This window comes from Penicillium psychrosexuale, assembly GCF_028828465.1.
Source record: "Penicillium psychrosexuale strain IBT 29551 chromosome Unknown utg000004l, whole genome shotgun sequence".
Lineage (NCBI taxonomy): Eukaryota > Fungi > Ascomycota > Eurotiomycetes > Eurotiales > Aspergillaceae > Penicillium > Penicillium psychrosexuale.
In genome coordinates this window covers 6,481,873-6,498,772 of record NW_026643189.1, presented here as the reverse complement: position 1 = coordinate 6,498,772, position 16,900 = coordinate 6,481,873, and the positions used below count along the sequence as shown (strand labels likewise).

Genomic DNA, 16,900 nt, shown 5'->3' with positions numbered 1-16,900 from the left:
TATAGCTTTCGTTGCCATGATGACTACATGGATGGATCTAATATAAACAATCTAAAAGGCAAGGTTATATGAACTAACCAACAGAGAACCCAACCAAACATGCACTAATAATGACAGAAATCAACGATATATCTGCCTGCAGAACACATATCCAGCGCAACTACCTAATGCTCATCTACTATTTCTTGCCCTCCTTGGAGGTCGACTGATTATACGCAGACGTCGAACCAGACTTCCCAGTCGCGAGGCCCTCCGGCGGGATGACCGGTGCGCCAGGCATCGGGGGAAGCTTCACAGGCTTGAATGTCGCCTCCTTGGAGAACTTGACATATCCGTTGAGATAGGCATGCGCGGATGTAACCCGTTTACCGTCCTTATCCAGAAGAACCACGGATCCATGGTATGGGTCGTCGCGGTTGGGCGTGGGGTGAGGGTTTCCGCTATTCACGTTAGCTGAACTCGTACTTCAATCCAAGGGGGATATACAAGTGTCTTACATTACCTGCGCGCTGACAACGCGAGCCCTCAACCCGGGGACTTCATCGATGGAGCGCTCGATTTGCTGGATCAACCAGCTGACGTCGATGGTTGTTCCGTGGAGGGTCCAGTTGAGCTGCTTCAACTGTCTGGCGGTGCTTGAGAATGCTCGCAAGGCCATGATTGTCGACTTTCGTAGATGTAGATATAGGTAATGCGGGAAGAGGATGATTTGTTTGTGAGAGTTGTCTTGGAATATTAATCCGACGAGTTTGTGTTGATACTGATGAGCTGTGGTATACACCTCTCTTATATACCCTCATCAGGAGCGAAATCGACTAGTGCGTAATTCACCATGGCTGTCTTCCGTCGTGGATGATTACACAGGGCACTTCCGAATCCATTGGCAGAGAAGCTACGAAACGGCATAGGGCGTATCGCGCTCCCGCAACAACTTTGGAACTAAGGGATAGGTGCTTCTGATTACGGCTGTTCTTGCGTATCTACTAACACCCCCTTGACCTACTACATCGGTTGCATTGCCGCCTTCCCCGCCCATCTATCTCCGTGGTTTTCAGGTTTCAGCCGTCCGGTAAAACTCGAAAACGATAGGATATAATTCGCGCTCTATATGGCTATACTCGAGGCTCAGCTAGAGGCTGAAACAGTTTGCGTTGCAAGCAGGCGCTTACTCCTTAGTGCTAGATGAGTTTCCACCACGGCGCCAAAGTCGGGGCAGTGCCTGATTGATCACCGGTATCCACCAGTAGTACTACAAGGAATCATTGATCACCTACGTGCCGTTGGGCTGTACAGAAGCAGGATATACCTTCTTGAGTGTCGCCAATATGTGAAGCGTGACCGGAGCCATTCCGACATGCTATTATTGTTCGGCGTCAAAGTCGTACGAGGATGAGGCAGGTATCCCGACTGGATTATTGTGAAATTTGTCAGCTTCAACCATCTCTCACAAAGGCCTTGCCCTCTCTACGCAGTATAGTCGTGGCCTTTGGCGAGGTATGGTTGTCTACCTCGCTGGCTTGATCGGAGGCATCCGATGATCTCATTGGCTGGCAGCTTGCTTCCCACTAGTCTGTATCAGGAATAGTCACCTCTGAGTACCGTGCCACGTGACCAAGTTTACCAGCTGTGCTGGGCTCCTTGATCTCCTTCTTCTTCGATAACTATTGATATCACATTCTCCCGTCGGCTTACGGGAGTAACTCTGGAATGAACACTATAAGGCCGTCCATTCCTCGTTTGTCCGCCTTGCTTCGCAAGAAACCGTTTCCCATGCCTTCTCCGGGGCCACCTTTACCGCCCGGCATACTCGTTGATGAAGAGATCTCGCCGGTGTACGATTCCAAGTACTTCTATGCAGCGAAGCCTGGAGAGGTACTCGCTGGTCGTTACCAAATCCTGGTTAAGGTTGGCTGGGGCGTGTCTTCAACAGTATGGCTCGCGCGTGATTTGCAAGGGTAGCCTTCAATAATTTCTGTTCAATTCGAAGCTCTCTCTGTCTCTAACAAACATATAGGCATATCGAAAAGCCAGAGAGCGTCGTGGCACTAAAAATCGCCAATAACAATGCGGGTTCCGCTGGTTATGAGCGCGGGGTTGAAGAGCACATTTCCACCGCAGACCCGTCACACCGCGGCCGCTCACTTATCCGAACATCTTTAGACTCTTTTGAGGTTAAAGGTCCAGAAGGTTCTTATTCGTGTCTTGTGTATCCGCCTATGAGGGAGCCATTGTCCATGTATCAGCGGCGCTTCGACGATAGAAAGATGCCACTGCCCCTCATTAAAACATACATTCGTGCTCTTCTTACGGGGCTTGATTATCTTCATAAAGAATGCAGGATAGTTTATACGGGTAAGTTAATCCTTGGCCTTACGTCCCGTCGGTGATACTAAGCCCGGGCGGCGGCCTAGATCTAAAGCTTGAAAACATCATGGTCTCATTCGAGGATCCAACCGTGCTTGCTGATTTCATGAATTCTGAGCTCGAAAAACCGATGGCTTTCAAGATTGATCCGACGGGACGACCAGTGTATCAGTCCCGTAATGACTTCGGGCCACTTAAAAGCCTTAGAAGTATACCACAGCTTGTCGACTTTGGCTTGGCAACCAGACTCGAGGAAGACGACGACTGGGGCATCTGGCCTATTCAGCCAGACCACTATCGGGCGCCAGAGGTGATATTGGGTAATGGATGGCGAATGCCTACGGATATTTGGAATCTTGGTGTTCTAGTACGTCCCGCTTTTCTCTAAAGTTGTTATATACACTAATGCCGGACCAGTTGTGGGATATGATCGAAGGAAAAGAACTATTTCGGCATATCCATGATCAACAAGGTCGCTACGATGCTAAACTACACCTCGCCGAAATGATAGCTTTACTCGGTCCACCCCCTCCAGAGGTCATACAAAGGTATCAATATATGCGAGAGTACTCGTGGCCGGAACCTGTCAGACGAGAAGACGACAGAGTATGCGAGACCGCGGAGGAGTACTTCTGCGGGCCATTCTTTGACAGTAATGGTATCACTAGGTTTCCTATCTTGAATGAATTATTCTCAGACTCACGAAATATCTTAGGTCGCTTTCTTTACGAAGACCTGATCCCCGACCGGAAACTATACGATACAGTTTCCTTCCTTGAAGGAGAGGAGAGGGAAGCGTTTCTGGATCTCGCCAAGGGAATGCTTGTCTGGCATCCAGATGCGAGAAAAGCGGCAGGCGAACTGGCGGGGCATCCTTTTCTTCAACAAAACAGATAAGCGCCTGATTTCTACGAGCGTTTGCTAGCGGAATGACTCAAAATCGTGGTTGATCCCAGTTCGGCGGTTCCATTAAATGGTCAGTTGAAGCGTTAACGTAGTTGTCTTTTTGAATAACATCTAATAGAGTCAGTTGATCTGTTTTTGATCGGAAAGTAATAGCATTATGCCTTAAATGGGATCGAAGACATCGAATTAAATCGAATAAATCAAATTCCCAAGGTACCCCCAAAGGAGTATCACACCCGTTGAACATTCGCGCGAGTAACAGAGGAACAGGGTGAATAAATCAATTAAATTAATGGATTGAAGTCCAAACCCCTCCATAGCAGGCAGCCTCCTAGTTGAACACCATCTCCATCAGTAAAAGAATGGTGTTTATTTTTTATTAAATATGATTGGCCAGATATAGTTTAACTCACTCGAGCCAAAGGTTCATAGTTTCTTGGTGTAATTTGTTGGTCTTAGGGAGCCTTTTGTCTTTCTCCCGAATTGAGTCCTCCTCTCTATAGGCTCTAGGAGCATAACCATTTCTTTCCCGCGTAGACAGCGCCTCTCCTTCGCGATTTCATCGCGCTTAGCAAAAAAGTCTTTTCTACCTATAATCAAGTGTGGTGCGACCTGGAGGTAGGGGATGTATTCAAAGTAAAAGAATGCAATATTAGATCGATGTATAAAGTAAAAGGCGCCTGAATAGAAGACGTGTTGATTATTATATGCTAATGCTGGCATACGGTCTGCTTTTATATCTGAGACTTTGAGCTCGAGCCGCTCTGAATTAGAAGACAGAAGGAAGTAATATCACGAAACGGATGGAGTTCTCCGCTCCTTCCTACACCCCTTCGTCATGACGTATTTTCTTGATAAGATATAGTCGTTTATACTATGATAGTTAGTTCGCTAATAGCATTGCTGCTGCCCTCAATTTTTGGAGTACCCTGTAGGGGCTAATCCCTTCTAGGTATAGTCTGCGGTGGGCTGAGTGCATTAGTGTTACTCACTGATTAGAGTAATCATAGACCATCCAATGAGCACTCACTGAGCATCAGTCATTCTGCACGTGACTTAACTGAGCATGATCACTGATCTGAGTCCGTGCTGACATCTACTCAGTGAGCCTGAGCCTGAGCACCCTCATAAAAGCGGCGGCAAATCAAATAGGAAAGCCCCACCCGCCAGGGAAAATCCGGTACGTATAGTTACATATGTAGTTATACATCAACGGATTTCGGGATGGGTCATGGTGATGATATGTATAGACCATTCCATGTAAATATTTACTTACAACATACTCCGTACATGAAATTATAAAAAGTCCAAGCCACAACATCCAAGGCTAAATTATTCGGTACACACTTCGTATTCTATATAAATCCCATCATCCAATAAAACCAAGTCGTATTCCATACCTAATTGGCCTCTCCCAATCAAACCCAGAGAACCCCCAAAACCCGGGTATCAACAACCGCCAGCTGCAAATCAGATCACATCACACGTTCAAAACAAAAATCCCAACCCAAATCTAACTAGTGCTGGGAGCATATGACCCGCTTAGCAGATCCATAACCCCCTAAGAACAGCAGAGACATGGGAACCTCGGCACGGAAGACCGCCTAATGTGGACTAGCAAAAGTATGGCGCGTACCCGCTTTACTGCAAAAGCCATGTGGAGGCTGTGGAGAGTGAAGATTGAAGAGATTCGTGTTCCCGAGGACCAAGAGAATGAATCGCGGTAGGGTGTATGAGTTATGTACTTTTAAACAAGAGCCAACACTTGGACAGAATGTGGCTAAAAGGCTAATAGTAGGAGCACGGAATACAAGAGAGCCTTGAACTCAGTTGACTATAATGGTAGTATAAGGTGATCAAAATGAAATATAATATACGAGTAACCCAACAATCTAGTTGTTTGGTCTGATGGATTGAAATGTATGCGAGTCGCTTCATCGAGGACGCGTTGGTGGGGGTGTATGTGTAGGCAAGTACCCCTGGAGGTTGACAACCTCAACTTCAACCCCAGACTACTGCCTAATAGAGAAATACATATGCAGGAGCATGACTTGTGTGTGTGAATGGTATGCATAAAGTGGGTGTGATTCCAAAATGTCGGATCCGACTACTCCATACAGCCGGTAGGATAGTTACGTTTGAAATATTTGTCCTTCACGGCAAGGTACACAGCCGCGCTAAGAGGCTGTCGACGGCCCGGCGGACGGTTTACTTTGCTGTAGTACGAGGTACGGAATATACAGAGTACGGAGTATAGGGTGGGAGGCCGCTAGTAGCCAATAACTTCTGACACTGGCCGGCCGGTTCGAAATCGGACTCTCCTCTCCTTCCAAAAGGGAATTGATAGTAGCTCACGAGACCACGATATTGGTTGGAATCTTGACTTTCGTGACTTTTGCCTGGTGGTGGGCTAGAGCCTCTGCAAGAGCACCGATCGGGATCAGGGCGCCGGTCTTGTTCTTCAGTTTTTTGTTTCCAGTTTCCCTTGCATCTGCCGAACGGACCATTGGTTCATGTGAGTTCGGTCTGGTATTTAAGCCTCAGGTGTTTGTGTTGAATTGCTGCTCAAGGGATGACGCAGCGTAAGGAGGGTTGTTTTTCATATGCATCTGGCCTGATCTAGCCCTAAACTTGATGACCTTGCGGAAGGCGGTAGCTTTGCGCGAGGTGGCGGGCTGGTATAGACAAGTGAATTGCGACGGGATATGACAAGTAGGGGGAAAAGGTCCTCCAGACTCAAAGGCCCAGCGATAGGTCAGGCCAAGTAGATCCCACTATGACCACATGGAACCGAACCCACGTGGGAGAGCATCCAGCCGGACTTCAGTGGCTAAGAAGGCAAGTCAGAAGCGATCTTGACGTATCAGTTGCACAGACCACTGTAGAAACAGGGCGCTCAAAGTTGAGACGAGATCTCACGCACGGTGAAAGTCTGTGTTGTACAATCTGTACACATCACATTTCCCTTTTGTGGAGCGTGGAGGTATGAAACCGAACCGTGTCGTGCATGCGGGGATGGGCGGAGAACGAATAACACTAGATTCCAGATTGATTGGTAGTTCCAAATCAACCTTTTGAGATGAGCTCTGGCATATTTACGAATCTGTGTTTGCTATGCAGTGGAGCGGGAGAGCCCCGATCGTGAAGAATCATGTCGTGTCCCGTGAAATTCTGGATTCCATTTCGATAATGTCAGCTAAGAGGCCCACGAAGCAAGTCTAGGCTGCCCGCATAACTGATCATCTAATGTACAGTGGTAATATGTCTAGCTAACTAGTTGACTAACTATGGAATGGAGGTGATCACATTTTAGCTGAGGCGGGCGGCACAACCAATCTATGGACGAATCACGCGTTTACATCGCCGATGAGGCCTAATGATTTGAGATTTTAATGGACATTGAGATATCGTATTGCCAATTCACCTATCAGTATTGTGAAGTTTTCGGCCTTTCAGCATTATGTACGATATATACCCGGATTTCGAGAATCCCAGAATATACTCTGTGGACTAGTAAGAACCCACGCTCTGCATTATCGTGCGATATGTTTCTGGAGACAAGACATGGAGGTTGGTGGGCTGGGGTTGCGGTTGCAATTTGGTTTTGAACTTTGTCATTGGCGCGTGTCAACACTCCCTTTCTAGGCTATACTTGTCCCTCACTAGCCTTACGATAAAAGTTACAGGCAACTACGTCAATATGATATATTGTTGATGTTGTTGTAACACAGCATGTCTATGCATCTTGTTCCATCCCTATCTAGATACTGGAGGTGTAAGCTGCAGCCCATTACTGCCTACATATGCCAATTGCACATCAGAGTCTCAGTCTAATGCGAGGAACTCAACCTATTCCGCGACCATGCAACCTTCCGTGTTGCCTCCCCTCGATCGATGTGAGGATGTTTGTCAAGGGAGAAGATCGCCTGCATCTTCCCCATACGGAGCTATTCCAATGCGAAGGTGATCCTCCGTGCTGATTGGATGTGATTTAGGTCTGCTCCATACTTGTTCAGATTCTGAGGCTTTTTCGGACGCAGATCTCCACGCAGTACGGAGTACTCCGTACTTTCAACTGTATTTCTAGGTATAGCTTACTTCTGAGTGCTGAATGTGTAGGTGGGTAGTAGTGTCATCAAATCTCGAGCCTGGCGTTGCGGTGCGAGCTCAGGGATTGAGGCTCTAAGATACTTCATAGTAGCATTGAAAGCCAGGCTAGGACATAGGTGTGCCATTGAGAGACTGTACTTTTTTCGTTTCCAGATAGTGATTCATGTCATGTTGTGGTTACCCCTTGCGTTCGACATTGGATATCTAATGACTTTGCAAACTCTATTCCAGATATCTACATACTGCAATATGCATGGCGTGCAGTCACCATCTGCACGATGTAGGCCCGTGTTATTTTGGAGGCTAGATCTGTTTTTTCAATGTGTTATTTCCGGAGAGGAATTGGGACTCGAGTAATATCAAATAGCTGCCTGATATATTTTCTTTCATTCCTCCTTCCCTATTAGGTAGGGAAATAGCCCGTGCCGATTCTTATGATACCCACTAAAATCAAGACTTTGGGCAGCGACGCGTAGCCACAGATAACGGAGACCCGAAGATCTAAACCAATGCGCCGTTCCGAACCTACGGAATATAATAGTGGAAAGGATAATGGAAGCGGCAGATCGACAGGGCGAGTCAAAACTGGAACGCAGATTGGATACTTTCTATGTTTGTCAACTTGGATGCTGCTCGTGATTGAAATCCATGTAACCCCGATACCCCTTAACGGTGGCAAGAACTTGTGATTCAGCTGTCAACCAGTGGGATGTCTTGGAATTCGCAACGGACCGATAAAAGATCATTGCGAGAATGGACTTTGCTTCTAAGGTTAGGTTCGGATTGTTTCTCATTCCGACTTTTCAACTCAGATTCCGTTCATGCAGGTCAAATCCCGTGGACTCCCATGTTAAAGCATACTTGATATGGAAGAATTACTTCTCGATGTCATGGAGGATTGGAATTAATCAAGGAACATTTGATCAAACAAAGAAAGAAAATCATCGCCTAACAAAGTCTTGGCTCCACGCGGACTATTTGCACTATAAGTAGCCCTAAAATTTGTATATATCCACACTTCATACACTACCCACTATCTTCGGAATACACTGGCATACACCGCGAACTTGTACTCCGCCACAATCCTTCAATCCTTCAGCTTGATTGTTAAGTAGTTAAGGCGGGTGGCCACACAGATAGGACACAAATTAAACGGTCAAAAGAAGCAAAAAAACAAAAAAACAAAAAACAAAAAAAACCAGGAATGCTGAGGCAACTCTGTGCTCTCGTGCCACTTTCAATCGCGCGTTTGACTCGCTCAGAAGACCTCCGACTAGGGAACACCGTTAAGTCTTCTGTGGCACGGAGGTCTTGAGCTGCATCCTGATCAAGCCAGGGGTAAACTGTGTTACTGCCTAAGTTGGGAAGGAAGTGAGTTGCTAAATGAACGTGATGTAGTATTCGTTTGATGCCAGGCTCTAACACGGTCTCGGGAAGAAATGTGATTAAATTGGGCAACATGTCAATCCAATCCACTGTCTATAGACTAGAATAGTTTTTGGAGTACGAAGTAGTCTTCTGGAAGGAAACCCCTGGAACCCGTGGATGGTTCCCGTCGTCATCCGTGGATGGGAAAACGGGTAACCTTGGAACCCGGTTTTACTATGTCAGGTATTTATGGTATTTACAATCCCATTTCATGTGTCTACTAACTATGGCATACTATCGATGTACATTATACTCCGTATATGTTATAATTGTGTGTTATTGCCCCAATATAGATTTCAAATTCAGTCGAAGTGTCTTTCAGAGTGGATGCCCCCAAAGTGTATCTCGATTAAACGGAGCAAGGTGCCCGTAGCCCTGGGTTGCTGATCAGCCCCGACAACCATCTCCCTGGGAAGCCACGGGATAAGGTATCCCTTCGAGTGACTAGTACGCCGCGGTGGCTGGAAGCTTTCTGCCAACATCGCCGATCTAAAGCTGCATATCCACTGATTTGAGAATCGAGTCCGAACAGAGTTTATCTTCAGTGTTTTAGAAATGAAGCGCCCCTTGCGAGCTGTGTTTCCGAGTCTATGACGGACTTGACGGCCAGTGCGGCGTGTGTTATTGGGTGCTTGGGGCGTTGAAGGATATTGTTCTTGGCATATAACATACACCTCCACTGCAGTTTCGGTTATATACTTTCCATGTTCTCTTGGAAGATAATAGTCATAGATATGTGGACTGATCTAGATATCTTGTTCTAAGAGTACCCGAGTCCTGGGTACTGGGCAGCGATCCCTGTCCGACACACCGGTCACATGGTAATGAAAAAGGAAAAAAAAAAGAATTATTAGAATTAGAATCAACCCCAAACACCGATGTTATCACTCTATTCTTGAAATCCGCCCAGGAGTCCTCATCCTAAGCCATTATTCAAGGGCAATCCACCCAGTATACAACATACGTAACTCTCGGAATCAAGTTGCATGGCGCATTTCCCGGCGAAGCGGTTGACCTTCGGGCGGCAAGTTCGATCCCCGTTCCACGCGGAGGATCCTAGCTTCGATCATAGCACTTACATGGTATTCTATACAACATAGTCTATCACATCTAGTTATGGGGTATCCATATCCTAAAATGAGGACACTGTTAATTTCTTTCCTGCAGAGCATCTCATATTTTCCCCCAGCCGCCGGACCCACTGCCTGGTAAATCCAGCAAAAAGGAAACAAAAAGCAGACCTGTCAACTGTAACTGTAACTTGTAAGTATTGTACTCCGTAAGTATTGGAGGTTGGTGCTTCTTTCTCAGGGGTCTATATGGTTATTATATACTCTGTGTGTGAGATAAATGGTCAGAAGAAGCCATCGAGGTCATTTGAAAATTTCTTTTTCTTTTTCTTTTTCTTTATTTTCCTTAATTTGTGTCCAAATTCGAGGTATTTGATAGTCACCGCGATTCTAAAGAGCATGTATTTAATCCAGGGAGGGGCAAACACCGCTGTCGATCCCTACAGGCGTAATTATAACCAAGTGTGTTATTACTTTATGTCCCCCCTCCCCTCCTGGTTTAGATCATTTCTCCCCTTTTGTCCGATTCTTTATTTTTTTCCCTTCCATAGTTCTCTTTTCGATAACTACTGGGATTTGATATATGTACCTCGGACTTCAACTCACTTGACATTGTCATTAACCTAGACCGTGAACTCACCTTACATCTACAATATACTACGAGTATCCGAATCCGAACCCCCCCACTTAGTCTACGGTATTGGACTACCCACAGGTACGTGGTTATATTACGCTCGTACCATACCTGACCGAGGTATCAACCGTGTGGATACGGAGTACAAGGAATGTTCTCAAGGTTCCAACTTGCACTTCAGGTGTTTTCCCCCTCCTTGTGGCCCAACCTTGTACTTCTGTTTGCGATCTATCTGATATACGGGTGGATACACTGATCTATTTTGATTTCCTTGCTCTTTTTCCTCTTCCTTGATATTTCCCATATCTCGGCCTAACGGGGCCCCTGGTCGGATCATCGCCGTAGTCTGACTATTTCTTTGTCTAGCTCCACACTCGGTTGCCCACTGCGCCATCACCACCGCATTTTTGCGACCTAGGAAATTCGGAGCTTTAGACACGTTATTTGATTCGCACGCTTCTAACGGCGCGATCTGATTTCATTGTTACAACTTTCGCTCCTTCCGACGTCAGATCCACCAATCCGTCACTCATTCGTTTCCTTTTATTACATCCTACTTCCTCGACTCCAATCGATAGCACCATGTTGGCTTGAGTCCCGATTTACCAAGCTAAATCGCTTCTCAACGGTAAATACCAAGTGCCAAGGACCCCAGGCTAGTTGCGACAAGACCACAAGACCGCCGCGTCTTGGTAGCTTCAAAACACCGGCGCACATCACCCGGACCCTCCATTTACAATGAATCGCATGCCTCCCCCGGAAGGGCACCACGCGCATGCGGGTTCGCATGTAGCATACGACCCCTCATGGCGCCCTGCATACCCCCCGACATTCGATAACCACCTCTCCGACCCCCGCCGCTCCGCAAACCCCCAGACTACCCTACCCCCGCAGCCAGCAGGATACCCTGTGATGCCCAACCGTGAGCTGCCACAGTTAACACCGGAAGGCCCCTACGGTCGTCCGAATGGCCATGGCCTGCCCCTACATGCGCCCGTGCATTCCCCGCAAGACCCAATTCCCCAGAACTTCCACCAGCCAATGAATGGCGCGCCGCATGAGGCCTCACCTGATTATCGCCCTCGTATGGGCTACCCGCCGCCAGATCAGATCAGCAGTGCTGAGCATACACCCGTTTCGGGTGCCCTGCCTCCCGCCTCCCAATTCATGACACCCGTTGCCCAAATGGCGAGTGCTACGCCGCCTGCGGGGTATGATCAGGCATTTTATCAAAACCAGACGTTTGGAGCACGCCAGCGTAAGGCGAATAGAGCTACGCAGGTATGTTAAGCTAGTAGAACACAGTATCGTTTCGGGGGATGCTAGACTAATACTCGAGCTATATAGGCTTGTGACCAATGCCGAGCGAGGAAAGCAAAGTGTGATGAGGGACGACCAAATTGCAGTCACTGTAAAGAGAACAATCTGGGCTGTGTCTACAAGGAGGTGCCGCCACATAAACAAGAGAAGACCACCCAGCTGGTATTGGATCGACTTTCCCAGATAGAGAACCGCATGGAGGAGCGAGACAACCGCATGGATGAGCGTTTCGAAAAAATGCAAATGCAAATGCAAGAGCAATTGCTGAACAAGCTGGGCAATCAACCACCTCCGACTGTCCAAGAACGTCCGTCTCTTCCACCACCGCCACCGCTCATCAAGCAGGACCCGCCTTTCAAAACAGAGATGCCTCGTCCCCATGTCCCAACTCCAAATATTCTGGATCCCGGCAGTCAGTATTCACAATTTGGCCAAAATCTGGGACCCATGGACCCGAGACTCGAAGATCAGAGGGAGGCTGAGGGAGAGCTCTCCATCCCAGTGGAGCACACCACTGCAGCTCACAAGCTATTGATGTGGCCGTCAATTAAGAGGCTGCTACACCCTGAACAATATGACGAGGATTATGTGATGCGTTTGGAAGAAGAGCGCGGTCTCCTGAGCATATACGGCCAAGGCGAGATTTCATACACTGCCGATGACAGTCAATTACCAATGGATGGTGACTCCAAGGGCTCCAAGGGTGTCCGACCCGACGGGGATGGCGCAGGACCAGATGCCGATGTCGATATCGACGAATTTGGGAACATGAAGCTGGATGCTGCAACTGCTAGGCGCTACTATGACAGCTACATCGAGCACATGTTTAAGCTCCACCCATTCCTCATGATGGGTGAGCTCAATATCAAGGTCGACAATTTCATCCGATGCTATTGTCGCCCTAATACTTCACCGAGTTCGGCTTCCAGTTACACACGACTAGCGCGCGATGGGCCGCCACCAGCCAAAAGGAGGCGGTCGAACGAAAACCTAGGTGTGCGTGGCGAGTTCATGCAGACCATCTCCAACCCGCCGCGGCCACGGGTCGGCAAAAATATCGACAATGCCTTGGTTATCCTGTGCCTGGCCCTTGGAGCTATTTGCGAAGCTCCTGCCCCTCTCCCTGGGCCTATCATGGACAAGAAGATTGACTACCCCAACCAGCGCATTCCTGAACCGCTGCCCCCGTTTATTCCTCCGCCGACTCTAAATGGGACATACGTTACCAATGGTGTGCTCTCCCCCGCAAACTCTGACTCGGCGGCCATGCAGATGTCGCTTTCGAATTCTCTTTATACTGTGCCAACTCAGCCTCCCGGGCAGTCTTTCCCTGACAGTCCACTCAACAAAGGCATACCAGGTCTGTCAAGGAGAGATGTGACAAATGTGCAGGATGAACAAGGGAACACGAAGAACTACCAGGCTATTCCTGGCCTGACTCTCTATGGATATGCGACCGCAATATTGGGCCATCTGCAGGGTGGTAACGAGCTAGAGCATGTCCAGTGTGGGTTGCTCGCTGGTCTTTATGCCGGCCAGCTGGCCCATCCCTTCCAAAGCCACAGCTGGATTTATCAGGCCTCAAGGGCTTGCCAAGTTCTTGTGAGAACAAAGCGATATGAGCGACTCGAAGAGGGGCCTACGCAGGACTTGTATAACTTCGCTTACTGGACGTGTCTGCAATTGGAGAGTGATCTGCTCGCGGAGCTGGATATTCCAGCGAGTGGCATCTCCCGCTCCGAGGGTCGGATGGCTATTCCGAAAGGAAAATGGACTATCATTCTACCGAACGATCTCAACGCACCCCAAACGATGATGATGCTGTTTTATTCTGCTCAAATCCATCTACGGAAAGTCTTGAATCGAGTTCATACAGACTTATACAAGGTCGAAAAGCAAGGCCAGACACGATGGTCATCCACCGTTCAAGAAGCTCTGAGCCTAAACCTCGACCTCTGGCGTAAAAGCCTACCACAAAGCATGCAGTGGGACGAAAACGATCCACCAGCAAACGAAATTAACGCCGCTCGCATGCGTGCCAAGTATTACGGTGCCCGGTACATCATTCACCGACCTCTTCTCTACCACGCATTGCACTACGGCCATACAGGTGCCCGCGTCGGTCCAGTCGGCCACTCATCAGTGAACTCGCCTACCTCGCAACGATTGTCTCCCTCGATGCTGCACAGTGCTCGGGCTCCGCACATGGCGCGTATGTCTAGTGACATAGGCTTTATGCCAGCCGCAGTCTCCGCGGACTGGCAACCACCTAAAGTCCGTTTACAAGATCTGCCGAGGAAATTGAAAGGGGCCTGCGACATCTGCATTAAATCGGCCATCAAGAGCACGGAGGCTTTTGACGGTGTAGGCGGACATCGGTTGGTCGTTACCAACATTTTCGGCACTGCCCATGCGTAAGGAATCCTCTGACCCTGTTTCAAAGAATCACAGCTATGGAGATGAGACTAACCTATTTTCTTTGCAGGCAATTTGGCAATATGCTTGTCCTATCTGCAACTTTCATGTCAAGTTTGAACGAGCTTGTCGAGCCAGAGCAACTCGATCGTCTCCTTGTCCGCACAATAGGATTCCTCATTCAAAGCGAAAATATATCCCCCACCCTCCGCGCTGATGCTCGCATTCTCACTGAAATCTACACGATGATCTTCCATCATCCTCCTGATTTGAGACGAGTCACCAGCATGAGTAGCCACACTCCCAGCATGAGCAGTCATACCCCCAGCATGAACAGCCAAACTACCAGCATGAGCTTCCCTTAAATGTGCATCTAGCGTCCGAGTTATTTTTTTGTCCTGTTCCTGTGGGCTTTGCAACCCGATACCTGATATCCTATATCCCTATGAACACATCATGCATGTCTCTGCCTCTGTCCCTTCAAGCCCGAGTCCTTACACGCTCAAATCTGTTATCTGCCTGTCTTCTATACCTTGTGCACTATATAGTCCTTTTCATTGATGATTCCCCAACCCTATCCGATTCAACACTCGACACTCGTGCATCTGAGACAAGATCAGATGACACGGGATTTATAGGCGGTGATTGATCGGTATGGCTTATTTTTATACGCCGAGACATCTCACCCATTCTTTCATTGCCTCTCTTCAAGTGATGACTGGATTGGCTTTAACTCGTTCCTTTTTTTTTCCTTCTCTCTCTTCCTCTTGTCTCGGATTTCGAAGCATTTCGTGGCTCCGACGGTTTGTCCCCGCAGAGGTACGTGGAGTTATTGTCTTGTGTGGTTATTCTATTTACATCACATGCATCCCAAGCCGTACACGTACGTTGGATGTTCTTGGATGCTCTTACAATATGCCAACTTATTTCTGTTGATTTGGCTGCGCCATATCGTTTTCATTTCCATATTCAATGCGAAAGTTTGCATTTCGTGGTTGGCTTTTGGTGTTATTGCATTATAGCTCATCTTTAGTGCGAGCTGTCTTTGGGGGATTAGTTGCTGTAAATTTCCTTCTCGGTAGTTTCCCAGACTGGACAGGACAGATCAATTGAGATGAAGTCCTGATATTGCTGGATCAAACCCTAGTGGGAATGGTAGCTTTAGGATTCGTGCACAAGCTTGGAAGTACCAGACCCTGCGGTTTCGTGGGCCCTTCCGCTCCCACGGTTTCAACTCCCACGGGTTTCATCAGGGCCGGCCGGTATCAAACCAAAATTATTCAAACGTCTAATTAGAATAATTTGGACGAATAGGCATGTATATGCTATTACTATACCTATCATTCCTGACAATCACAGAGAAAGCAAATGCATGCTGCTCGCGGACCTCGGCTTCTCTGCATTGTGCTGATCAAGAGTGTGTTAGAGACCGTATACATACAGGCATCCTTCGTTATCTTTCAGGTCTTGAAATGGTAAAAATCGACATACATCCCAACCCAGACATGACAAAAAATGCAAGAAATGGCCCTCAAGAGAAGAGATCGACACCTATTCCTATACCAACCAGCCAATGCTTATATAACCTCAATCTTCACAGCTGATGTGCTCGGCAAATTCACCTCTCGAAGTTACTTGCCATCATTGCTTTTGCCCAATACACAGTCCGAGGCTGTTATAATGTCCGCATCGAACATCGCAGACGTAGCGTCCAAAGTCCGCGGCTCCTAATCAACAGCGCAGGCATCTATACCAACAACCCCAGCCTATACGTGCCGCTTGTTCGAGGTCAACCCGCTCGTGCACTACTGGCTCTGGCAGGAGTTTCTGCCTGATACGATGGAAGCGAAGTATGGTATCGTTTTTACTGTGGCTTTGCTTGCTGGGCTCACCGTTACGCATAATGTGGTGGATTACTTGGCGTCTAAGGCTGCGGCTATTCCGTTCCACGGGGGACTTGTTGCTGAGCTGGTTACATGATACCAGGCACTTTATGTCCGCACTGTCCTTGCTACCCAAGGCTTTATCAAAACCGATAGTATTGAAGATTTGACCCTTGAGGATACTTCGTTTAATCCCCTGCTTCACCCTGCGACCATTACCGCGGAGCTTGTTAAGCAAGCGCTCAAGGCTGGGTGTGGACATGTTGTTGTTCCTGGATCTGTTTGGTGGATTGCAAAATGATCAAAGGGTTGTCTGGATGGTTTCAGCATTTGCTGGGACGTAGGTTGGAAAAGGGTTTCCAGTTTGATGGAGCTACTGGTTGGACTTGATTTGGTCTTTGATACTCGAATAGTGAGTGGTGTTGTGGCTATATGGTTGCGCTATTATTTGTCATGTTGATGCAGATAGTTATTGCACTCTTATGACAATAATATTTGCACACCCATTTAAACTACTTTGGGTATAGCGCTTCTTGGCCAGGCTGATGCTTTTAGTTGTTCGCAATGGTATAGCTAGCATGTGACTTGTTTTTATATAGGCATTCGGGAGTGCTCTCTGCCGAGAAGGATAGAGTGGATATATTTAGACCAGATACCATTCTCTTCAGATGTATCGTCAAGGCACGGAGTACTCCGTATGTTGTAGTCTATACTTCCATAGATGGCTGGGAAGAAGTGACCCCAGCCAGCCACATTATGGTCCGTGCACA

The 16,900-nt window shown here is 47.7% G+C and overlaps 4 protein-coding genes across 4 annotated transcripts; 3 read left to right on the top strand and 1 right to left on the bottom strand.

The window, feature by feature from the left end:
* Positions 1 to 178: 178 nt before the first annotated feature.
* Positions 179 to 658, bottom strand: N7518_008343 (uncharacterized protein; the record flags this gene model as incomplete). Its single annotated transcript, XM_057189270.1, has 2 exons — positions 179 to 440; positions 498 to 658. 2 exons carry the CDS (start codon positions 656 to 658, stop codon positions 179 to 181), a joined length of 423 nt encoding a protein of 140 aa, XP_057040973.1.
* Positions 659 to 1,770: 1,112 nt separating this feature from the next.
* N7518_008342 (putative protein kinase) lies at positions 1,771 to 3,261 on the top strand (the record flags this gene model as incomplete). The annotated part of the gene is made up of 4 exons (XM_057189269.1): positions 1,771 to 1,955; positions 2,015 to 2,352; positions 2,412 to 2,731; positions 2,782 to 3,261. 4 exons carry the CDS (start codon positions 1,771 to 1,773, stop codon positions 3,259 to 3,261), a joined length of 1,323 nt encoding a protein of 440 aa, XP_057040972.1.
* Positions 3,262 to 11,250: 7,989 nt separating this feature from the next.
* clcA (putative C6 finger domain protein) lies at positions 11,251 to 14,612 on the top strand (the record flags this gene model as incomplete). The annotated part of the gene is made up of 3 exons (XM_057189268.1): positions 11,251 to 11,793; positions 11,860 to 14,246; positions 14,318 to 14,612. The coding sequence occupies 3 exons, from the start codon at positions 11,251 to 11,253 to the stop codon at positions 14,610 to 14,612; spliced, it is 3,225 nt and encodes a 1,074-aa protein (XP_057040971.1).
* Positions 14,613 to 16,086: 1,474 nt separating this feature from the next.
* N7518_008340 (short chain dehydrogenase/reductase family protein) lies at positions 16,087 to 16,431 on the top strand (the record flags this gene model as incomplete). Its single annotated transcript, XM_057189267.1, is given in 2 exon segments — positions 16,087 to 16,218; positions 16,234 to 16,431. 2 exon segments carry the CDS (start codon positions 16,087 to 16,089, stop codon positions 16,429 to 16,431), a joined length of 330 nt encoding a protein of 109 aa, XP_057040970.1.
* Between the last annotated feature and the right edge of the window lie 469 nt (positions 16,432 to 16,900).